Here is an 18,622-nt window from a genome sequence, read left to right on the forward strand (position 1 = left end):
ACAAAGCTATAAATACATGGGAATATTAACGGATGACAAATTCTCTTTCAAACTTCAGTTAGAGGCCATGCGAAGAAAAGGGACCACAACGTATCTATCACTGAAGTCACTGAAGAGACATCTACCCGACCTTACGCTTGATCCCTTCTTACAGGTCTTGAAGGCTAAATTGCTGCCGACATTGACATACGGGAGTGAGGCCCTAAAAGGTAAAGATGCAGCAGTTTTAGATGTCATAATAGCCAATTTCTATAGAGCTATTTTCCATCTCCTTAAATATGTCTCCCCGGCTCAAATCCGGCTAGAATTCGGGATTCAAAGACAAGCGGTGGAAAGAAGGAGCACCTACGTTAAATGGTGGCACAAAATCCGAAATGCTGAGGCAGGATCCTTAAATTCCCACCTTTGGAAAGCCCTGCACAATCAAGAAAAATTTCCAGCAAGGGATTATTTGTTTGAATCGATTGAGTTACTGGGCCTGTCCGAACTCTGGGCCCTTCCAATGGATCATCTATCCTTTAAAAAAGCAGTGAGAAAAACAACATCTATGCTATCAGTTTTAGAAGATAAAGCAATTCTTACTAAAAAGGCACACGGCTGGATAGTACTCAGTGACTATGTAAGGCCAAAACCCCCAGCCTACTTGAGTGCTGGAATTAAGATATGTGGGAAGGAAAAGTTTCTAAGGTTGCGCTTGGGGTAATTGCGATCAAACCCCATCTTCCACCATGGGAAAGGAAAGGAGGCACTCAGACTTGTTGTCTATGCGGAAGTGGGAAGGAAGACATTATTCATGTCGTCTGCAACTGCCCAAACTTAAAGGACATAAGATGCACCTTGTTACGTCCTTTGTTTAGGTATTACGGTATCCGGACATGTAGGCAGGCAGTGAAGCTTTGCTTTAACCCCACTGACGTCCAGCTCAGCTGTCGGGTAACAACATTTTTTGAAACAGCAACGAAGAGACTTAAAACCCTGTCGTTACCCAAAACATGCTAATATGCTTTTTAAATGTAATATTAACTCTCTATCTTGTTTTAGCCGTACTTGCACTCTAATTATCAAACCTTTAACTTGGACAATGGACAATGGACCTGGTTAAGCGGTGCCATTTGCCCTGAGAAGTTGTGGCAGTTATTGCCAGTATTATTTAAGATGTAAGAGTCTACGAGAATCTCCTTTAAAAACAGCTAAATTGTATAAATTAGGAATATGCAATTGATGACCTTGTTTTATACTATGTGGTTTTTAATTGCTTTTAACTTTATTTATCTGTGGACAATGGGAATTTTTTTTGTTATGTATTTGCAAAGATTTTAATTAATCAAGCAAAAAATAAATATCTATCTATCTATCCATCTATCTATCTTGTCCTTGTAAATACAGCCCCTTTTCAAACACCACTTTGCGTGAAAGTGGCATTCCATGAGTGTTGCTTTGGGTGTTAACACCCATGCATTCTGCAGCATTCCCAGATTTACAAAGTTTGGTAAACCTGTGAATGTGTCAGAATCTTATGCGTCCCCAGGGGAGGCGTAAGGAGGTGCAACAAGAAGAAATACTTTTATTTTTCCTCTTTCTCTGTGTGCGGTGGCACACATAGAAACGGAAAACCCATCTTGTGGTTTTTTTGTGCAGGAGTGTGTCCCTTCCTGCACAAAAACAATCATCCCTGCAACGCAGACACCCTTGCTCCATGGTGTAATGGTGTATGCGTTGGCGCATGGGATCCATTTGAGCACCAGCGCAGGGGAGAGCTCAGGGATACGTCATATTGTTGTAAATATGATGTTTCCCTTTGCTTCAGAAGTAACACAGTGCGGCCCAGCCAAATGGTTTGCGGTGCTGCGATGAGTAATTTTCTTGTAAATATGTCCCTTTCTGTTTAAATGTTTTCACTGAGTTAAGCACTTCCTAATGCTATCTTGTGTAACCTTCAGGGTAGCTTGAAGCACAGCAAAGCATAATCAGTATTTCATCCTTCCAAAGTTGATACTTTGACTAATATTAAACTGGGTAATAGCTGTAGGGTCGGGCCTAAGGCCCTCATGCTGGAAAATGACTGGGACGCAGGACACACTGCTTGCTCGGTGCAACTGGCCCAGAGCACGTGCGCTCGGCCTCTTTTATTGGTACTGTGTCACATGACCTGTGACATCAGTGGTGGGTGGGTGTTCAGTGTAGTTACAGGCTCAGCACTAGAATGCTGACTTGTGCTGGGCAGGGCCGTTTCTAGGTGTTTTGCCACCCTAGGCAAGAATTGAAAAATGCGCCCCTTCACTACCATCACTCTCTCCCCCTGTCATCCAGGCTAGAAGAATTAATATTGGACATAAAAAGATTAGAACTTGTATTCAACATTAAACAATAAAACACATCAACAATAGTATTGAAGTAGAACAGGTTTACATATGTATAATGGGATTTTTTTCTACAGACCTAGGCAAGCTCTGTATATAATAGCACTTAAACAAATTCCACGGCTTCAGCTCGACGCAGCCCTTCATTTCCCTAGCACAATCTCAGAGTCTAATAAAAATGGTGCCACATTGTGACAAACTCCGGTATGGTGTGCCCAAAGGGGACACGCTGGGACCACAAATTAATTTCACCAGGGCAGCCGATAATGTAAAGGCTCATATTGTCTTTCGGTTCAAGGATGTTATCATTTTTCGGACATTCCAACTGAGGGGTGATAAGGAGAATGTCCGATGTAAAATTATGGCGTCTCCTGAGAAGCCAAAACATGTGAGAGGCGCAAGGTTAGAGCAGGTGGTTTAATTTATGAAACGGATAGTGATAGAATGTCCTAGATTCTCGGTTGCCACTTGGATGCTAGAGAATGTCCAACGATTTCATGTAATTTCCATTGAAATGAATGGGCACTCCATGATGAGTTACCCTTGTCATTAGCATCCAAGTGGTTAAGCATCTAAGAGCGATATGTATCAAGCAAAATTGCCTTCGCATTCGGCGTTTGCGAATGCAATTTTGCCAAATGGTATGTAATAAGGTAAAATAAGGAATCGCAAAATTTGCGATTCCTTATTTTGCGATTGCATTTAAGGAATCGCAAATTTAGCGATTCCTTAAATGCAATGTAAGAAGCACTAAAAAAGTGCAATTTGGCCTTAAGGAATCGCAAATTACCACCAACTTCAAGTTGGTGGTAATTTGCGATTTCTTTGAAAAATGCACTTTTTTGCATTTTTCAAAGGGCAATGTGAAGCACATACATGCCCTTAGGGCATGTTTGTGTACCACATGTGCACCCATGCTTATTTCAGGGGTGCAACAGGGTGTCCTTTTGACACCCCTGCACCCTTGAAATTGCATTCTCATTTTGCGATTCGCTAATTGCTAATCGCAAATTGAGAATGTCTTCCCAGTTATTCCTATGGGCCTCTAGGTCCATAGGAATAAATGGGGAGGTATTCCTTAATTGCGAATTGCAATTTGCGATTCGCAATTAAGGAATATGTAGGATTCGCAAAATGTAATGCAAATTCTACATACATAGCATTTTGCGTTTCTCAAATAGCGATTAGCAAAAAATCACTATTTGGGAATCACAAAATGACTTCTTGATACATATGGCCCTAAGTGACAAAGAGTATTGCATACTGCCAACCTGCTTCCTTTACCTGACCCACATATGGTAGTAGCTTTACCTGGGATTGGTACGATTCTTTGTTATTGCAGTGTCACACTCACAAGTATTCATTTGAATCTTTCAGCTATGGGAGCTCCCTATCTGATATATCTACATCAGAGCCACGGTATTACGTTGAAATCTTCGACCACAATATTTAGAAAACCATGGGGCATATTTACAAGCCCCTATTGCCACAGGCACGTCACATTTTATGACGTTCCTGTGGCGATAGGAGCTTTGCCTTATTTACAAGGCAGCATTAAGCCACTTAACGCTGCCTTGTAAATAAGGTCTCCCTTACAGTGTGAGGGGCTGGGCAGAAGTATCCCGCTCTGAAATGTTGGTCCCTTTCTCCGCAATTTTGTCCTGTATACTTATCTCCGGCCATAGGGTCTGCTTATGAATTGCACACCGGCAATTTCCACTGTCAGCCTCCCCTCCCCTCCACTATCAACACTCCCTGGGGTCTGCACTTGAAATTGCTGTGAGCGGGATGGATGGAGATCCCCTGGAACTTAGAGTTGAATAAATTGGAGCAGACATTTGTATAGGCCTCACATCGCCTCATCTCTACATTTTTTTCTAATTAGGAGCTCTCTATTTAGGTGTTATTTCTCGGTGAATCGGATATTTGGATTTAAAAACGGTCTATGTGTGGCACAGATGGAAAGCCTTCAAATTGGCAGTAAACTGCCCTGAAATGTGAGACTATCAGAAGAATGCGAGCAGCTAGAAATGAAAGGTGTACATTCCAATCGTTTTTTCACGGAGGAGAACAGACACAGTTTTGGTCTTTTTTTCATACATTACTCCAGATGTATTCCTTCCGAATCCTTAGCTATTGGTTGTTACTAAGGGGATTCCCAAACTCGTGTTTTTTGCCGCCCTCCACCTTTTGCCGCCCTAGGCAGCCGCCTAGGCTTGCCTAATGGAAGAAACGGCCCTGGTGCTGGGCATTACATCCCTCCCCAAATTGGTTAAAAAGTAAGCCAAACATGAAAAGTCCAAACACCTGTGGGGGAAAGAAAACACAGAAAATAACATTGGACTTGCGCTTTCAAAAGAGTCTCTTTGGCTGCTTGCAAGCCGCAGGCAGTATAGTTCTTGCGTTTTGAATTAGCAGTTCTTGCGTTTTGAATTAGCAGTTCTTGGTGGCACGGTTCTTAGTTGTTCGGCGGGTTCATTCTTTCTCTGTCGGCTGTTCTCAGCCCTGCCTTTTGCTTTGCTCTCTTGGTGACGAATGGTTCAAGAGAGATGGATGACGTGGTTGTTGTTTGCCTTCCGGCTTCTTTTCTCCAAGCTGGTTGCGTGTTGTTTCCAGGCAGGCTTCAGTGTGTTTCTTAGCAGGTGAATAGAGTAGGTGCGAACATCCCTCTCACTAGGATGCCCCTCTCGCCGGTTTTCTTCTGCCACAAGATGTCCGGGAGGACCTCTTTGCCAGGTTTCCACTGGACTGGTGTTTTAGGTCGCGTTGCTCTACCATAGCCTTCGGGCCGTGAGCAGGGCGCTCCACGAGCCTCACCGTCGTGTCCTAGTTCCACCTGAAGGTTGGGTTGTCGACTCTCTTCATTGCTCTCGAGGCTTTCATCCTCTTGGGTCCTGCAGACGTGCTTCTGTAGATCTGTCTCCCGTGTGGGACTTGCTGCCACCAGAGTTCCTTGAGGCCTCTTCTTGGGTTGCCACGGGTCGGTGTGGAGTGGTCAGTTCATCAGCTGGATGTGTGAGCACTCTCGCCATTCGATCTTCCGCCAACCCCAGAGGTAGATGTCTTCAACAGTCTATCTTGCTCTCTTTTGCGTTCGCCATGTGGATGGATGACTCGTCAGTGGTTGTCTTTGGTCTGCTCTGCCGGTGCTCTTACCAGGCTTGTTCTCCATTGCACTCCGGTGTTCCAGTGCCTGTCACCTTTCTTCTTTTCTTAGTGGCGGTGGCCACTCTGTTCTTTCTTCATTCTTCTTAGCTTGACAGTCGTGCCACTCTGATTACTTCTTCCTTCTTTTCTTCTTAGTGGCAGTGGCCACTCTGTTCTTTCTCCTTTCTTCTTGCAGTGACTGGGTGTCACTCTGACTTCTCTTTCCTTCCTTTCTTCGGTGGCAGTGTGCCGCTCCGATCTTTCTTCTTCTCTTCTCCTCTTTTCGCAACGTACCCTGTTCCCCTTTTCTTCATCTTCTCTGGCCAGGCTTCCCCATGCAGCGCGCGCACTCTGCACGTGTCTTCCTGGTCTTGTCCTAGTCCTAGGACACTATCTTCTCATTACTCGCTTCCCAGGGTTAGCGTCGCGACCTTCACATCTTCTTCCTGTTGCTTTCGTTAATTTGTGTGGTTGAAGTTCGTGGGTCTAGGTCGTCGGACCGTGCATTGTCTGAACTTCTTGGACGTCGTGCTGGTCCCTTCTGCCGAGGTCTGGCAGGTAGGATTTGTGGTGCTGAGCTTCTTGGACGTCGTGCTGGTCCCTTCTGCCGAGGTCTGGCAGGTAGGATTTGTGGTGCTGAGCTTCTTGGACCTCGTGCTGGTCCCTTCTGCCGAGGTCTGGCAGGTAGGATTTGTAGTGCTGAGCTTCTTGGACCTCGTGCTGGTCCCTTCTGCCGAGGTCCGGCAGGTAGGCTTCTTGGTGCGACCATCTGGCTGGTCGACTTCGTGCTTTGTGACCAAGCTGAGTGGTCAGGTTGCTTCTGTGTTGAATCTTAAATGCTGCAGGTTGTCAGCGCAACCATTTCCTTGTCATTGCCGTTGAGTTGCTTTGGTGCGCATCTGGGTGCGCTCGTCATGTCTTCTCTTGTGACTTGCTGCTTTGGGCTAGTGCTGTCCACACTGCTGCGCATTAGCGTCATGCGCTTTCGCACTTCCTCGTGCTGGTTTGTGTGGGGGTGTTCTTACTTTCGCCATTTTGTTGCAGCGATGGCCTGTGGCCACCAGGCATCGCTGTCTTCTCTTCTGGCATGGCGTAGATGCTTTTTGGGTGTTCGCTTCTGGAGGGTTACGTCACCACTCCATGGATCTTCTTCTGTTTGGTGCTGGTTGCGATTCCTGTGAACTTCTTTGCGTGGGCGCACTTGTCGCGCGTTCTCTTGGATATCTTGTGAGGAGTCGCTGCACTCCTGGCGCGCTTCTGGTGCTTCAGGCGCGATTCTTAAGTTCTGTTGTGTTCTTGTGCTTCCGGCGCGTTCCTGCGCAGTTCTGTTCTGTATCCTTAAAGCTATGCGGGTAGGCTTGGCGCTACTCTGATATGGTAAGTCTCTTGTGCTGCTGGTTGCTGCAGGCTTGCTTTAGGGAGAGTTCCTTGAGTGGTCTGTGTAATGCTTGTTTATTTACTGGAAGCCTTTTCTTGCCTGGTGGCGCAGTCCTATTCTGATTTCCTGTCGGTGTCCTCTGCGGGGAGTCTGGTGTCTTCTGGCACACTTGGGGCTGCTCGGGCAAGGCTGCAGTATGCCTTTGGGTAGGGGTCCCAGTTCCTTGTTGTGCGTGTTCGCCTCCTTTCTGCGCCTGCTATTTGCTTGGGGAGGAAGTAGTCGCTTCCGTCTCCCTTTTCTTTGTGCGCTGCTGTGCTTTTGTGGGGTGCCTTGTATTACTCGCTGTAGATCACAGCAGCTCTCCCCTGAGCCCTATTGTCTCTTGCTCTGTGACAGGTCCTTTATTTAGGGGGCGCAGTTGCTCAAAAGGCCACTAGATGGCAGGGAAACTTTTTTATTTTTTTTTTATTTTGCAGGTACTTGCAGTCTTTCGCTCCTTTCAGCCTCGGGAGCTTTTCACCTGCTCCGTGCTGCATTTCAGGGACCTCACGGCTTTGTTCCAGGTCCTTCCTGCCATGCCTCCACAGCTGCTCCCTGTACACACGGGGGATGCCAGATACCACATGGGGCTCCACACGGACTCCAATTCCGCTGCGGTAAGCGGCACTTTGCATGTGCCTTTCTTTGCTAATTTCTGTGTAGGCTTTTTTTCCTCCCTGGGCTGTGCTGAGGAAGGGGGGACACAGATCGAGGCACAGACGCCGGGCTATGGTTGTGCCGGGCACACGCGCTGGCTGTTTACGTGCTTGGTGGGGTTAATGTAGTTTTCTGGGCGGGGGTGTAGAGATGTGGTTGCCGGCTGCGGGCCGGGTGCTAGATTCCTTCTTTCCCTCACCCCACCGCCGCAGCCACACGTCACCCGCGGGGTGGGGGTGACAGCGCTGTACTTCGGGTGGGCTCCGCTTTCATTTATCGGCGCCCTGCAGCTCTCCACACGCTGCGGGCGCTCTCTGGTTAAATTTATTCACCCCGCCGCCGCAGCTTCAGGGCACACACGCTGCGCGGCGGGGCAGACGACGCTGCTCCAGGCAGGCCGCGGGTGGGCTCCGCTGGCGCTGCTTCACTTGAAATTCAATGTTGCTGCCGTTACGCCCGGCCAGGCGCGCTGGTCATGCGGGTGGGCACCGCTTCACTTTTCGGCGCCCCGCAGCTTCCCTCACGCTGCGGGCGCTCTCTGGTGCCAGTTCATTCACCCTCGCGGCGGGGGAACAGGAGGCACCACAGGCAGGCCGCGGGTGGGCTCCGCGAGTCCTGCTTAATTACGGGGCAAATGTGTACAGTTTATGGCGGGTAGGCTCCGCTTTGTGTATTTCGGCAGCGCCGGCTGGCGGCCGCCATTATGCGGTTCTGACGTCGCGGGTGGGCTCCGCTTTCGGTGCAGGTTACGGGCTCACCTCTGGCCGACGGGCCTTCCTCCTCCACGCGGGTGGGCTCCGCGGAGGTTTCACCGAGCGGTGGCGGCCGATGCAGGTGGGCTCTGCACGGCTCTCTCTCTTCACCCCAGGCAGGGGCGCAGTCGCGGCCGACGCGGGTAAGCTCCGGTCGGTCCGCTCTTCTTTCCCCTCACGCCGGAGGGCTCGTGCTGGGCATGGAGGTGCGGGGTGGACTCCCGGTCACCTCCTCATGGATTTTCAGGCCCGGGGCACAGCACACGCCCCGCGGGCCTCCCGGCGGCCGGCTTCCTTCTCAGGGGGTGTGCCTTTGCAGCAGGCAGCTCTCTCTTCCCCTTTTCCTTCGAAATGTTCTATGGAGCTGTGGCACGCTGGGCACGGCTCCGCCCTCGTCGCCATTGTAGGGTCGGGCCTAAGGCCCTCATGCTGGAAAATGACTGGGACGCAGGACACACTGCTTGCTCGGTGCAACTGGCCCAGAGCACGTGCGCTCGGCCTCTTTTATTGGTACTGTGTCACATGACCTGTGACATCAGTGGTGGGTGGGTGTTCAGTGTAGTTACAGGCTCAGCACTAGAATGCTGACTTGTGCTGGGCATTACAATAGCGACATCTTTTTTTTCTTTTTACTGTGCTCAGCAATTTTCTGTGTAGTACGCAAAAAACGAGTTAATTTCTACGATAAAACACAAATTTGCTCATTGCAGAAAAGTATCCATTTAAAAAAAATATCCAGCTCTATTTACATAATTCTAAGACACAAATCATAACCAAAAAGATGACTCCACCGTGTCCCTTTGATTACCCCAATTTAGGTTTTGAGATCTGTTGTGTCATGTTTTATGTTAAAAGTCATTTAAGAGGCAGAAGATCAGGCAATATCGCAGAGTACAATTAGAAGTTAGAGCAACGTAAAATAAAATAACATATACCGTTGATTAAGTTAGAGGCAGCAAGAAGACTAAAGATAAACTTTCAAATCCGCTTTAACAAACTACCGTAAAAATGCAATACACATTCGAAAAGGGTACCCTTTTGGTACAATGCAGGTAGATCCCCGATTACAATTATTAACTCCACAGTAATGCTGGTGATGCTGGAATCACATCACTTCCGTCTGAACATCAACGGATGTTCACATAAATAGGGATTAATTAGCGAAGATGCTGATTCTATAGGTATTATACATTGTTTCACGCAGTTATCATAACAAAAAACCTGGTAGCAAGAGGCACATTATTTAATACGACGTTATTCCAAATTAGTAAATGCAATAAATGTTCACAAATCCGAAAAATGCATATTTATTATATTTTCAGTACTGAAAATGAAAGTCTAAAAAATGAAATTAGAAATGAACCCCGGAAATCAGTGATCCTGTGGAGGAGAAGAAGCTTAACCCTTGTCCTGACTCTTTTTCAAAATGTACCCAACATGGATACTGAACTGTTTAAATAAATTATGTCTATGTTAACATTTAGGGAACAAAAAACAAAAAATAGAACTATAACAAATTAATTCAGCATGTAAAGTACACAGGTCCAACAGAGAGAGCAAATGAATAATACTTAAATTCTCAGGATTTAGTCGCATCACCGACTCTTTGTTAAAAATATGATACAAATCTCAGAAATAAAGATTGAAGCAGATCCTGCATGCATAGTTTCTTAGGTTTGGAATGAGGCAGTTACAACAGTTCTGACTTTCCGATAATTAATGACAATCTTGTTGTGATGTAAATATATTCTAATCTCTGTTTAACGGCATGCGACAAACTCCAGCTTCACTCCTAAACAATCTGGGAGCAGAATTTCTGAGGATAGAAAGGAGTTAACGCTCTGCCGCATACACTGCGAAATATTAAGCTAACCTTTGCAATGAAAGGGTGGAACTGCATAACTGTATCGTGAGTATGCAGATCTCTACCTAACATAGTAACTACACTTGATTATTTCCATTTATATAAAACAATATTTAGACATAAGGGGCAGATTTACAAGCCCCTTACGCCACCCTTGCGTCACTTTTAACATGGGAAAAGTGACGCAAAAGTGGCGCAAGGGGCTTGTAAATCCGCCCTCACGGGGAGTGCGGTGGGTTTGGGGGAGAGGGTCTCCGTTACAGGTAGGAGGCAGCACAATGTCGAAAATCACTTTACCGCTAAGAATTCTGAAAGTGTGCTTACTTGTTCTTGAAATCCTCGACCGTGTCCTGCACGTTTCTCACTTCTGCATCCAGTCTGCTACTCTCTTTGTGTAAGGAATCCAGCTGCTTGCGTAAGTTGTTTATATATGCTTCAAAGAGGGGGCCCGTGTTCGTCTTGGCAGTTTTATGACCCTGCTCCTGCAGAAGGTTCCACTTGGTCTCTAGAACTTTGTTCTGTTGCTCAAGGAATCGAACCTGAAAATCAGCAACAAATATATGTTAACTGTCGAACTTAAAGCTAAATCTAGACCGGTACTATGGGATGAAGTTTAGAAGAACAAATGTGACATTGGTATAAAGATAAAAGAGGGAAATATCGTTTTTTTACAACCACTTGACGTGACTGGGGATTTACTTTTAACTACTGTAGATCAATAATTTTTTTTTTGTACTGTACACATCACGTATGCTTCAGCAAGTACACAACACAAATTAATTAAACATTAACATTTGAGGGAATGGTTATCTTTCTCTGAGATCAATAACTTCGAAAACGTACCTTATCAATAAAAGATGCAAATTTGTTGTTTAGAATTTTGATCTGTTCCCTTTCTTCGGTTCGCACCCTCTGGATATTGGGATCAATCTCCAGGTTGAGTGGTGATAAAAGACTCTGGTTAACAGTGACCTCTTGAATACCACCAGGTGAGCAAACAGGAAACCCTGGCCCACCACCCAGACGAAAAGCTCCACCGCCCAAGCCATATCCGCCACCTGCAGCAAACCCACCACCAGCCCTGCCACCAATTCCGTACTGCAGGTTGTTGACACTGTAGGACATTCTTTTGTTACTTCCAAGGTTTAACAAACTTCTGCTACCAAAGTTGCCACCTAAATACCCAGCACCTTCACCACTTGCCCCAGATCGAGAAATGCCGACTGAGCTGAAACTGCTACGGCTTCCTGGAATAATATCAGAAGAAGAGCTAAAGCCTTTTCTACTGCCGCCAGATGTAAAGATGGTTTGACGAGTGAAAGCCATTATGTAAGTGGATCTTGAAAAACCCAAATAAAGCTGAGCTTGTGGAAGGGAGCTGAAAGTAGTGAGTCTTAGACGCCTAGATTGTCCCTTTTATCCTCCAAAAGCAGTGGGTTTGGTCAAGAAGAGAAGGCTGTGTTCATTTACATCCATTAATGGGCTTGATATTGCTGGCAGCCCTTTAAACACAGTCCTCTTCAGAAAGCTTGCAATGGTGCAAGGTAAAAATACACATTCTTGGCCGACAGAGCAACTTGGAAATAATGATCACCCTGCAGCCATCTCCTCTAATTTAGGCTTCTAGGTAACAATACTTCTTTGTGTATTTAATGTGGTTGGGAATTTCTTGATAAAAGCACAAGTTGCCGCAATAGTCTTCATCTTTAGGGAACTCGTCTTGTACTATTCAGAATATCAATAATTGATCTTTCGTAGTTGCAACTCGTTAGTGCATAACATTGCTTTCGCAGAGAACGGTAACTTTTGAGACATGCCAATCTGGGACACCCATAACACTAGCTGAGACGTTTCCATTTTAGAAGTTCTGTTTTGCATCGTTCCGCAGATAAATCATTTGAAATTAATGCAAAAATACTTGGAGTTAAACTCACCATGCCGTTCTTAATCAGACAGATATGCCACAACAATAAAGGTAGTTTACAAACAACACGGAAGATTGCCATAGCCGACAAGTAACTAAACACAATAATTGTTAGCTGTCTGTCTGCCTGATAAATCGACACATGTTCCGCAGTTCAACGTCCTGATGCTGTGGACATTCATACTGTATGTAAAATGTTGGTCTATTACTGTAACTTGTGTTTCACATTTGTATTGAATGCCACTATCCTCTGCTAATTTCCAGAAGAGTGTAGCGTTGCTTGACGTCCTCTCCATGCTCTGGACGCGATTAAGAAATGTTTTTTTTTTAAACTTGAGTTCTTTCCAAATCATTCTGTTATACAAAAAAATCATTTTTAGTTACATTGTTTTTCCAGAACTGAACTTAAGATAAACCTATGGCCTGATTTCTCTGACAGAATAAAACATCGTGCAGTTTGCCGTGTCTATGAAGAAGTGTGTATGGTGATCTGCCATGCTTTTTGGTTCTAAACCATTGTCGAGTTGAATAGGCTCCACGTAGAAGTTGTATCAGTTTCAGGGCTTTCTTTCATCCATGTCAGAAAGTAACATGGCTAATGCCTTTTCAATTGAATATGTAATGTAATGTAGTGAACAGGCTAAAGGCATTGGAGTGCAGAGAGATGGTTTGAAATTAGGGCCGGGCGTAGATTGCATAGTGCCTCTACGCACACTACGCAGAATTTGGGAAAAATGTGTGGAAAAAGAGCGCAAGTCCTGAGGGTCCGTGTGCCCGGGACAGGGGTCCCTTTTGCCAGAGCAGGCTCCCCGATCTCCACGGCCTGGCTGGGTTGGAAAGCAGGGACTGGCCCCGGGGCCTGGGTTTCGGTCAGGGCCTGGGGTTTGGGAGCCCCCGTCCTGCAGCCAAGAGTCCATCTGCCCGGGACAAGGACCCCTGGTGCAGAGCCCCGGAGACCTGCAAGGCTCCCTAGGTCCCGGGCAGTTCTCCCCCAGGCGGCTGGGCCCCCGGAGCGCTTGCGGGCCTCCCCATGCCTGAGGCCCAGCATGGGGTTTCAGAGCCCCCCTGAGCCCTGCAGCCTCGGAGCCTTGCAGCCCTCGAGCCCTGCATCCCCCGAGCCCTGCAAGGGCAGACGGGAGCCCTCCCACGAAGGCTCGGGGCAGGCAGATTGGCGTTATTTCGGACCCGGCCATCTGGTCGCACCAATCCCCTCGCCCATCTGGTCGCAAGCAATGCTTTCCAATGGGGCGACCAGATGGCCGGGCCAGCTGGGAAGTCCTGATGAGCGCTAATTTGCCTCCCAGTTCCCAGCTAGAGCTCCAGGAGGTCGGGCACATTCGCGCCTAGGGTCCCCTGAGCCTCGCGGTGCGCACGGGTTCCCAGAGAGAGGGATAGCCTTCCTCTGGATTCCTAGGGTCATGGTATGCCGGAACACCCCTCCCGGGCTGGCGGTTCTCTGCTGGGGACCAGATGGGCTATGCCCGGGAAACACCTCCCCAGGCGTCCGGGGCTCCCTCCTCCGGCCCGCGGCGTGGCAGAGTGCCCGGGACAGGCTACATGGTTCCCGGGCAGTCCTCCCCCGGGTGTCAGGGCCCGAGACCTCCAGTGGTCCTTCCCTGGGCTTGAGGCCCAGCCGGAGTCCCCGAGCCCCCGGGAAGCGGAGCCCCCGTGCGCTGCGTGGGCTCCGCTTCCCGGGGAGCCCTACCGCAAAGGCTCGGGCGGGTAGCTGGGAGTCCTTTCGGACCCGGCCATCTGGTCTCACCTTTCCCCTTGGCCACCTGGTCGCACGCAATGCTTTCCAATGGGGCGACCAGATGGCCGGGCTTCCCTGGAAGTCCCGATGAGGGGCCATTTGCTTCCCCGATCCTAGCGAGGGCTCCAGGGGGTCAGGGTCCCCTCCGACACTCGGTGCATGTGGGTTCCCAGAAAGAGGGGTAGCCTTCCTCCGGATTACTAGGGGCAGGGTATGCCGGGACACCCCTCCCGGGGTGGCGGTTCTCTGCCAGTGACCAGATGGGCTATGCTCGGACAATACCTCTTCTCCTTCTGGATGGATGGATGGATAGGTTTTTATATAGCGCAATATCACCGCCAGGTCTCAAAGCGCTTTGCATTGGGAACCCGTCCTGGTTTTTCCCTGTGAGATAGCCCCTACTGGGTATCCCCAAGGTGAAAGCCAGGCATCCCACCGCGGGGCCGTAGTGGAGATTAAGCAAGCTATTGCCCAGAGTTGCAGAGTGTGAACCTGTGATTCGAGTGGGCACCGAAGCGAGAATTACCGAGTCAGTGGACATTTTGGGCTCAAGACCCTGCCGCGTTGGGAATTGAACCCTGGTCCCGGGTCTGGTCTCAGCGTCCGGGTCTGCCTCCTCTAACCAGTGAGCCACACTTCTCCTTCTCCTTCTCCTTCTCCTTCTCCTTCTGGGGGCTCCGGCCAACGGCTTGGCAAAGTGCCCAGGACGGTCTCCATGGGTCCCAGCTGTCCTCCCCTGGGCGTCCGGGCCTGAGAGCTCCGGTGGTCCTTCCTGTGCCTGAGGCCCAGCCGGGGTCCCTGTGCCCCGGGAAGCGGAGCCCCAAACCCTGCGTGGGCAGTTGGGAACCCAACCGCGAAGGCTCGGGGCGGGCAACTGGGAGTCCTTTTGGTCCCGGTCATCTGGTCGCACCTTTCCCCTCGGCCATCTGGTCACATGCAATGCTTTCCAATGGAGCGACCAAATGGCCGGGCTTCCCTGGAAGTCCCAATGAGGGGCCAGTCGCCTCCCAGATTCCAGCGAGGGCTCCAGGAGGTTAGACGCCTCCGCGCACTGGGTCCCCTTCATCACTCGGTGCGTCCAGGTTCCCAGAAAGAGGGGTAGCCTTCCTCCGGATTACTAGGGGCAGGGAATGCCGGGAAACAACCTTTACAACGCAACTTTTACAATGAACTACCATTACAATGAAAGTTTTACAACGCAAAAACTATTACAACGCATGTATTTACAACGCATGTTTTTACAACGCAGGTACCTTTACAACGCATACCATTACAACGTAAGTATTGGTAAGTATATAATTATATTTAAAATGTTATATTTTTGGTTTTTTTTAAGGGGTATTTTTAGAGTTCAGGGTCAGTTTTCAGTTTTTGGGTAAAGGGGTATTTTTAGGGTTCAGGGTCAGTTTTCAATTTTTGGGTAAAGGGGTATTTTTAGGGTTCAGGGTCAGTTTTCAGTTTTTGGGTAAAGGGGTATTTTTAGGGTTCAGGGTCAGTTTTCAGTTTTTGGGTAAAGGGGTATTTTTAGGGTTCAGGGTCAGTTTTCAGTTTTTAGGTAAAGGGGTATTTTTAGGGTTCAGGGTCAGTTTTCAGTTTTTGGGTAAAAGGGTATTTTTAGGGTTCAGGGTCAGTTTTCAGTTTTTGGGTAAAGGGGTATTTTTAGGGTTCAGTGTCAGTTTTCGGGTAAAGGGGTATTTTTAGGGTTCAGGGTTAGTTTTCAGTTTTTGGGTAAAGGGGTATTTTTAGGGTTCAGGGTCAGTTTTGTGTTTTTGGGTAAAGGGGTATTTTTAGGGTTCAGGGTCAGTTTGGGGTTTTTTGGGTAAAGGGGTACAGGATAAATTAAATTAAATTAAATAATTAAATTAAATTAAATTAAAACATTTTTTTAATTTAATTAAATAAAATAATTAAATTTAATTTAATTAAATTAAAATAAATTAAATTAAATTAATTAAATTAAATTAAATTAAATTATTTAAATTAAAATAAATTAAATTACATTGATTAAATCAAATTAGAATAAATTAAATTAAATTAATTAAAATAAATACAATTAAATTAAATTAAATTAATTAATTTAATTAAATTACATTAAATTACATTAAATTAAATAAATTTAATTAAAATAAATTAATTATATTAAATTACATTTAATTAAATTAAATTATTTAAATTAAATAAATTACATTAAATTAAAATAAATAACATTAAATTAATTAAATTAAATTAAAATTAATTAATTATATTAAATTACATTAAATTAAATTAAATTAATTAAATTAAATTATTTACATTAAATAAATTACATTAAATTAAATAAAATAAATTAAAATAAAATAAATTAAATTAAATTAATTAAATTAATTAAATAAAATTAAATTAATTTTAATTCATTTACATTTCAAAAAATATTATATACTTACTAATACTTACGTTGTAATGGTATGCGTTGTAAAGGTATCTGCGTTGTAAATACATGCGTTGTAATGGTACTTCGTTGTAATGGATCCTGCGTTGTAAAAATTGCGTGGTAATGGTAGTCGTTGTAAAAGTATGCGTTGTAACGTCATACATCCGGGAATGCCGGGACACCCCTCCCGGGCTTGTGGTTCTCTGCCGGTGACCGGATGGGCTATGCTCGGACAACACCTCTCATCCGTCTGGGAGGCTCTGGCCCACAGGGTGGCAAAGTGCCCGGGACGGGCTCCATGGGTTCCATGCAGTCCTCCCCCGGGCGTCCAGGCCTGAGAGCTCCAGTGGTCCTCCCCGTGCCTGAGGCCCAGCCGGGGTCCCCGTGCCCCCGGGAAGCGGAGCCCCCTGAGCCCTGCGTGGGCTGGCGGGAACCCTACAGCGAAGGCTTGGGCGGGCAGCTTGGAGTCCTTTCGGTCCCGGCCATCTGGTCGCACAAAATGCTTTCCAATGGGGCGACCAGATGGTCGGGTCATTCGCCTCCCCCATCCAAGCGAGGGCTCCAGGAGGTTGGGCACCTCCGCGCCCTAGGTCCCCTCCGTCACTCGGTGCGCGCCGGTTCCCAGAAAAAGGGGTAGCCTTCTTCCAGATTACTAGGGGCAGGGTATGCCAGGACACCCCTCCCAGGGTGGCGGTTCTGTGGGGGTAACCAGATGGGCTATGCTCGGACAACACCTTTCCTCCGTCTGGGGGCTCCAGCCCATGGCGTGGCAAAGTTCCAAGGACGGGCTCCATGGGTTCCGGGCAGTCCTCCCCCGGGCATCCGAGCCCGAGGGATCCGGTGGTCCTCCCCGTGCCTGAGGCCCAGCTGGGGTCCCAGAGCCCCCGGGAAGCGGAGCCTCCGAGGCCTGCGTGGGCAGGTGTTAGCCCTACCGCGAAGGCTCGGGTGGGCAGCTGGGAATCCTTCCGGTCCCGCCCATCTTGTTGCACCTGTCCCCTCGGCCATCTGGTCGCACGCAGAGCTTTCCAATGGGGCGACCCGATGGCCGGGCTTCCCTGGAAATCCCGATGAGGGGCCATTTGCCTCGCAGATCCCAGCCAGGGCTCCAGGAGGTTCGGAGTATTCACGCCTAGGGTCCCCTGAGCCTTGCGGTGCGCATGAGTAACCAGAAAGAGGGGTAGCCTTCCTCCGGATTACTAGGGGCAGGGTATGCCAGGACACCCCGCCCGGACTGGCGGTTCTATGCCGGTGACCAAATGGGCTGAGCTCGGACAACACCTCTCGGTCCGGGGCTGCCGTGTGGCAGGCTGCCCTGGATGGGGTCCAGCGTGCCCGGATAGCCTTCCCCTGTTGGTCTGGGTCCAGGGGCCCGGGGAGGGCGGCCTCCCACCCCAGGAACTGTCATCAGTCCTGCTGCTTGGCAGGGTGCCCAAACGAGGTCCGCGGGCCCTGGGAGGTTTCCCCTGTGCCGTTGGGCCTGGGAGCCCTGGCTGGGTCCAGGGGTCCCCCCTTGCCCTGGGTAGGGTGCTCCAGCCCTGGGCCCCGTCCCCCTGCCTGCCGCTCTGCCAAAGGCCCGGGAAGGGGTTCCGTTCTGGCTGGGGAGCCTCCCCTTGCTTGGCTGGGTTCAGGAGCTCCATCTGGGCCCCCTGAGGGGCTCCTGGGAGGATGGCCTTCACACCCCGGGCTCTGTCCTTGGTCCTGCCATGTGGCAGTGTGCCCGGGATGGTGTCCGTCGGGCCCAGGGAGGCTCCCCCTGCGCCCCCATGCCTGGGAGCCCCGGCTGGGTCCAAGGGCCCCCCCGAGCCCCGGGTCGGGTGCTCTGGCCCTGGGCCCCGTCCCCCAGCCTGCCGCACTGCCTAAGGCCCAGGATGGGGTTCCCTTGTGCCCGGGGAGCCTCCCCTTGCTTGGCTGGGTTTAGGAGCTCCATCTGGGCCCCCTGAGGGCCCCGGGGAGGGTGGCCTCCCCTGGCAGACCCGGGGAGGCCTCTCCTGCGCCTCTGGACCTGGGAACCCCAGCTGGGTCCAGGGCCCAGCCGGTTCCCGGGCTGGTGCTCCAGCCCTGGGCCCCATCCCCCAGCTTGCTGCACTGCCAAAGGCCCAGGACGTGGTTCTGTTGTGGCCGGGGAGCCTCCCCTTGTTTGGCTGGGTTCAGGACCTTCGTTCGGGTCCCTGAGGGCCCCGGGGAGGTGTGCGTCCCCTGTGCCTCCAGGGTTGGGAGACCCAACTGGGTCCAGGGGCCCCGTCGGGCATCGGGTCGGGTGCTCCGGCCCTGGGCCCCATCCCCTGGCCTGCTGCTCCACCAAGGTCCCAGGACAGGGGCCCGTCGGTCCCGTGCAGGC

The 18,622-nt window shown here is 49.1% G+C and overlaps 1 protein-coding gene across 1 annotated transcript in view; it reads right to left on the reverse strand.

Moving 5' to 3' along the window:
• Window positions 1-11,570, reverse strand: part of LOC144833162 (keratin, type II cytoskeletal cochleal-like) — a 484,567-nt gene extending 472,997 nt beyond the window's left edge. The window contains exons 1-2 of the mRNA XM_078689147.1: window positions 11,041-11,570; window positions 10,522-10,736 (exon numbers count right to left, since the gene is read on the reverse strand). Of these exons, the coding sequence (XP_078545273.1) occupies window positions 10,522-10,736; window positions 11,041-11,523 (698 nt within the window). The 5' untranslated portion in view covers window positions 11,524-11,570. The remainder of the gene's footprint in view (window positions 1-10,521; window positions 10,737-11,040) is intronic.
• Window positions 11,571-18,622: the final 7,052 nt, after the last annotated feature.

This window comes from Lissotriton helveticus, chromosome 1_1 (assembly GCF_964261635.1).
Source record: "Lissotriton helveticus chromosome 1_1, aLisHel1.1, whole genome shotgun sequence".
NCBI lineage: Eukaryota > Metazoa > Chordata > Amphibia > Caudata > Salamandridae > Lissotriton > Lissotriton helveticus.